General features: G+C 38.7%; 1 protein-coding gene across 1 annotated transcript; it reads left to right on the forward strand.

Annotated features, from left to right (window-relative positions):
• Positions 1 to 611: 611 nt before the first annotated feature.
• LOC308490113 (large ribosomal subunit protein eL42-like) lies at positions 612 to 905 on the forward strand (the record flags this gene model as incomplete). Its single annotated transcript, XM_081031909.1, has 1 exon — positions 612 to 905. One exon carries the CDS (start codon positions 612 to 614, stop codon positions 903 to 905), a length of 294 nt encoding a protein of 97 aa, XP_080888035.1.
• Between the last annotated feature and the right edge of the window lie 5,801 nt (positions 906 to 6,706).

A 6,706-nucleotide genomic window follows, 5' to 3' on the forward strand; every position in this document is an offset into this window, starting at 1 on the left:
CGTTAGGTACAGATGGACTTTCAGAGGCATGAGTGGTGGACATCACCTGTAGAATTAGGATCACTCAGGTGTAATGCTTGTCGATTACTTAACACTGGGGATGTGTGTTTATTGGACTTTGCCCATTCCTAATTGGCTGACTTTCAGAAGTTAGAGGCTATTACTTACTGATTGTCTTGCAAAACTGTGTTCACTGACGTAAGTTATTGTTGGTCAATTAAAGGAATTTAAAACTAGTTCTGCTGGCTACTTATCATGCCAACAGAACAGTCTTTTCCTAAGAGTGTGTAAACATTTTCATTCTCATTCTCATTCTCCCCTCTAGGTCCTCACTTGGACAAAACCACTGGAGAGATCCTCAGGGATTGTACAAACATTGAACACTATTTTTCATTGTAGAGATCTGGTTAACAGTTAGAGCCTTGGTTAGCATGACTTTATCCTGTTGGGTTTTTGTGTGTTTTTTTAATCATTTATCCATTCACCTCTGGGATTGTGGATATGCAGAAGCATTTAAGATCATGGACAACAGCTTTTTCTGTTAGGCGCGAACCCCAGGCAAGAAATGCTGAGTTTCCAGTTTTCATCGTGTGGACATCTCTACTGTAAAGATGGTCAATGTGCCCACAACCCGAAGGACTTTCTGTAAAAAGTGTGGAAAGCATCAGCCTCACAAAGTGACCCAGTACAAGAAGGGCAAGGATTCCCTGTATGCCCAGGGAAAGAGTCACTATGATGGGAAGCAGAGTGGCTATGGTGGGCAGATAAAGCCGATTTTCCGGAAGGGGGCTAAAACCACAAAGACGATTGTGCTGAGGCTTGAATGTGTTGAGCTTAACTGCAGATCCAAGAGGATGCTGGCCATTAAGAGATGCAAGCATTTTGAACTGGGAGGAGATGAGTAGAGAAAGGGCCAAGTGATCCAGTTCTAAGTTTTGGGATTCTTATTTTTGAGAAAAATGCTGAAGCTTTAGAAAAATACCTATATGAAAATAAATGCAGTGATATTCTTTAAAAAAAATGATCATGGACAGCAGATATTTAACAATGCTGAGACAACCAAAAGTATTATAAAAAAGGTCTGTAAGACACTCCAGAACTATGACTCCAGGTTTCCTAAGCTTGACTTAGGAAACAAGACCCAATGGTTCCTTGAGTTTACTTAGGTAGATAATCAGGATGACTTTCAACATAGATAAAGGGGATTCCTACACTCACCTGTAATGTTAATCTATGAACAACATGAAATATTAGCAATGGCAAAGGCCAAAATAAATGGTTGGCCAAAAGAAAATGTAAGGCTATTTCAATATTTATAACTACTTGGGTTAAGGAAGTTAAACTGTTTCTTTGTTCCCCTAGGGCTTGGGCTGGGCTGTATTATTTACTATAACAGACAAATGAGAGGTCAGAATCTGGATGACTACTTCACATTATCCAACTCTTATTTATGGAGTAGGTTCCACCATTTATAACAAAGAAGGGTGTTGTTCCTTTTGGACTCTTTGTAATATGTCATTGTCAATTGAAGATATTGGGGAGTTATATGCTAAGAAGGGCCTAAACTCCACAAAGCAATTAGCCATGAGTCTGTGTTGGCATTGAAGAAACTGATTGCCAAATAGGAAAAAGAACCCAGAATTTGCACAGGTGATGCAGTGTACATATATGGTGTACGTATATGGTCTCTAGGTGTTGTTATGACAAAGTTATCAGTGACATCCCAAGAATATATATTCCATTCTTCTAGCTGAGGACATTTTTGTTTATTAAAGTGTTCTCTACACTATAATATTATTGATAAATTTAGTGTAATTCTTAGGTAATGTGTAGAAATAATTCATGGTTTGAGTCATTCATATCTTTGAGTCTTGGGGGAATTTGATCTATAGTATTACGAAGTAAGGAAATACCATGTAAAGCCAACAAAGGGGATATGGGTTGAACCAATTCATATGATCAAGTTGAGTCGTGGCCTTCTCATAAGTATAGATATAGCAACTGTTTTTGTTTTTTTAAAGATTTTATTGAGGAAGGGGAACAGGACTTTATTGGGGAACAGTGTGTACTTCCAGGACTTTATTTTTTCCAAGTCAGTTATTGTCCTTTCAGTCTTAGTTGTGGAGGGTGCAGCTTAGCCCTAGGTCCAGTTGCCGTTGCTAGTTGCAGGGAGCGCAGCCCACCATCCTTTGCGGGAGTCGAACCAGCAATCTTGTGGTTCAGAGCCCGCGCTCCAACCAACTGAGCCATCTGGGAGCTCAGCGGCAGCTCAGCTCAAGGTGCCGTGTTCAATCTTAGTTGCAGGAGGCACTGCCCACCATCCTTCGTGGGACTTGAAGAATCAAACTGGCAACCTTGTTGTTGAGAGCCCACTGGCCCATGTGGGAATCGAACCGGCAACCTTCGGAATTAGGAGCATGGAGCTCCAACAGCCTGAGCCACCGGGCCACCCTCAACTCTGTTTTTTTTAAAGTAAATTTTTTGGGGTGACATTGGTTAATAACATATAAGTTTCAGGTGTACAATTCTAATACATCATCTGTATACTCCATTGTATGCTCAGCATCCAATGTCTAGTCTCCGTCTGTCACCATATACTTGACTCCCTTTACCCTCTTCATGCTCCTGTGACCCCCCATCTTAACCATTTTTAAGTATACAGTTCTGTATGGTAAGGACATTCACACTGTCATGCAGCGAATTTCCAGAATCCTTTTCATCTTTCAAAAGTGGAATTCTGTCCCCATTAAATAGCAATTGCCCATCTCCCCTCCCCCCAGCCCCTGGCAACCACCATTCTACTTTCTGTCTTGATGAATTTGACAATTCTAGGTACCTCATGTAAGTAGAATCATATAATATTTGTCCTCTCGTGACTAGGTTATTTTTCTGAGCATAATGTCAAGGTTCATCCATTTTGTAGTATGTGTCAGAATTTCCTTCCTTTTTCATTGAAAAATTTTTCTGCGTGGGGAGCACACAATGTGATATATAGATGATGTATTATAGAAATGCACACTTGAAACCTATATAATTTTACTAATCATTGTCACCCCCATAAATTTCATTTTAAAAAAGAAAAAAATTTATGTGGTCCTACTTATCAACCTTTTTATTGACTATTGATTTTGAGTCATACTTAGAAAACTTTAGCCTACACCCAGTGAATATAGGAATTGACCTATGTTTTCTTCTTGCACATTTGTGGTTTTAATTTTTACATTTAGATCCCTGATCCATTTGGCATTTGTCTTGTACATGGTGTCAAGTATTAGTCTAATTTTATTTTTTCAAGTGGCTAACCAGACATACTGGCATCATTTATTTACAGGACCACATTTTCTTCTGTGATGAGATGAGACTTTTTTATCAGATACTAAACATCCTGTCTGTTTCTCTTCCACCAGTCAGTTTGCCTCTGTATGCACCTATACCACACTGTTAACTAGAAAGTCTTCCTGGTTCTATTTCATATCTGTGGGATAACAGATATCTGCTCCCCTCCCACAGCTTTTCTTTCTCAGTGTTTTTCTTGCTATTCTTATATGTTTGTTTTTCCATATGAACTTTAATCTCAAGTAAAGGAGCTCCACTAAAAACTTATTGCTTATTTGTTGGGATGCTATTAAATCTGTAAATTATCTTGTAAAGAGCTGATGTCTTTATGATCTTGGATCATCCTACCAAGAAAAATGAATATTGGTCCATTTGTTCACGTCTCTTCTGTGCCTTTCAAGAGGGCTTTAAGGTTTTTTTTTATACTGTTTTTTTTAAAAATCCTGTCACGTTTATTCCAAAATATTTTATCATTGTTGCTTTTGAAAATGGGTTTCTAACTGGTTAATATTTGTATATTTTGATTAGGATATTGAAGGATATTGATTTCTGTATGTTAAATTTATATCCTGCCACCTTACTGAAAACTTTTACTTTAAGACTTAGCTTCATCATTAATTCTCTAAGGTTTGCTAGGTATCTTTGGGTAATCAAGACAATAGTGGTTGCCCAAATCTGCTTTGCTCCATATAGCCTCTAAAAACAATTGAGAAAAATAAACAAACAAATTAAATATCATGTCCTTAACATAAGGGAAATATTATGATGCCATGCTAAGGTACGGCTGCCTGCCGCGTACAAAAGTTAAAAATCAAGAGATGTGGTTGGTGGAAAGAAAGCAGGTCTATTCGGAATGCCGGCATTCTGGGAGGATGGCGGATTCCTGTCCTAAGGCCACCTCTCCGGTCCTAGACTGGTCGGAAGGTTTTATATAGGCAGGTAAATGGGAAAAAACAAAGGAAAGCAGCCCTCAGGGCTAATAGTTGAGAAGCTGTCTCCTGAGGTCTTCTGAGGCCTCAGGTCTGCCTCCATGTTATTTTAAATCTCGTTGTTTATAGCAGTCTGCAAAAAACTGCTAGGGAGTTGTGAAAAACTGCTAGGGAGTTGTGAAAAACTGCTAGGGAATTGTGATCTTGGGTCCCAATGTGTAGGTGCCTGAGGATTAAAGAAGCTGCTCTTTTCAGGTTACGATATTTGTTAATTAACGAGATGTGGGTAGCCTTGAAAAAGAGAACAGAGTTCTTCAGTTAATCAGTGGGAGGAGAAACAAAGAGGAAACAGCTGAATATTAGGATGGGTCAAACTGCAAACTACCGGTAGCTAAGTTTAATTACAAATCTACCAAATTTCACCCTTACAACTGGAGTGGTGAAAGTCTGCTTATGGTGGTGGTGGTTTTAACATTCATTCAATTTACTAAAAATCACTGAATTATACACTTGATATGGATGCGTTCATTGATATATAAACTATACTTCATTAAAGTTGTTTTTAAAAATTAACCTAAATTATATGATCCAAATTTATATATACATATAAGCACATATACCTATGTCATACATATTAGCTTCATTTAAATGAGTAAGCTACTGCTTTTGATAATACCTGGACAATATTTGTATGTCTCCAATGCAAGTGAAGGTGTTGGAACTCTCCTCTTCAAAACACCCATAGGCTTCTATGATCTGGGCTATGTCATAAGGAATAGAAGACAAGGTAGGGACTGTGGCCACTAGCCTGTCCAGCTGAGAGTCACACTGTAGGGAACTCCATTCTGGGTTACACATGCAGGTTTCTGAGGGACCAGGCAGAGGTGTGCTGTGGGGATCCAAAAGTTTTGGAGGAACAGAGCTTCTGCTGTCACGGTGTCTGAGGGCTGTGGCCCTCCTCCCTTTGGCTAGATGGAGGTGGCCTGGGAGCCCTCCTTATTCTTTTCACTCACTGTTTCTCCATTTAACTTGGTGGTTCTTAAACAAAGCCTGTGAATAGAATTGAGAACCCAGAAATAAAACCATATAAATATGGACAGATAATTTTTGACAAAGAAGCTAAAAACATACAATGGAAGAAAGACAGCCTCTTCAATAAATGGTGCTGGCAGAATTGGATAGTCATGTGCAGAAGAATGAAACTGGACTGTTATCTGTCACTATGTACCAAAATTAATCCAAAATGGATCAAAGACTTAAGCATAAGACCTGACACAATAAACTGCATAGAAGAAAACATAGGTATTAAACTTATAGACCTTGGGTTCAAAGAGCATTTTATGAATTTGACTCCAAAGGCAATGGAAGTAAAAGCTAAAATAAATGAATGGGACTATATAAAACTTAAAAGCTTCTGCACAGCAAAAGAAACCATTGACAAAATAAAGAGGCAACCAACTGAATAGGAGAAGATTTTTGCAAACAGTGCCTCCGATAAGGGGCTAATATCCAAAATATACAAGGAACTCATGAAGCTCAACAACAAAAAAACAAACAACCCAATTGAAAAATGGGCAGAGGACCTGAAGAGATTTCTCCAAAGAGGACATACAAATGGCAAATAGACATATGAAAAAATGCTCAACATCACTAATCATCAGAGAAATGCAAATAAAAACCACAATGAGATATCACCTCACCCCAGTCAGAATGGCTTTCATCAACAAGACAAATAGCAACAAGTGTTGGAGAGGCTGTGGAGAAAAAGGAACCCTCATACACTCACTGTTGGTGGAAATGCAGACTGGTGCAGCCGCTATGGAAGGCAGTGTGGAGGTTCCTCAAAAAATTACGAATAGAGTTACCATATGACCCAGCAATCGCTCTCCTGGGTATCTACCCAAAAAATCTGAAAGCATTTCTCTATAGAGACACATGTACTCCAATGTTCATTGCAGCTTTGTTTATGGTGGCCAAGACATGGAAACAACCAAAATGTCCTTCAATAGATGAATGGATAAAGAAGTTGTGGTATATATACAGAATGGAATACTATTCCGCGTTAAGGAAAGATGATATAGGAGCATTTGTGACAACATGGATGGATCTTGAGAGTATAATGCTAAGTGAAATAAGTCAGACAGACAAAGCAGAGAACCCTATGATTTCACTGATATGTGGTATATAAACCAAAAAAGAACAAGACAAACAAATGAGAAACAAAAACTCATAGACACAGACAATAATTTAGTGGTTACCAGAGGGTAAGGGGGTGGGGGGTGGGAGATGAGGGTAAGGGGGATCAAATATATGGTGATGGAAGGAGAACGGACTCTGGGTGATGAACACACAATGGGATTTATAGATGATGTAATACAGAATTGTACGCTTGAAATCTGTGTAATTTCACTAACAATTGTCACCCCGATAAATGAATGAAT

The sequence above is a fragment of the Rhinolophus hipposideros genome (assembly GCF_964194185.1).
Source record: "Rhinolophus hipposideros genome assembly, chromosome: 21".
Classification (NCBI taxonomy): domain Eukaryota; kingdom Metazoa; phylum Chordata; class Mammalia; order Chiroptera; family Rhinolophidae; genus Rhinolophus; species Rhinolophus hipposideros.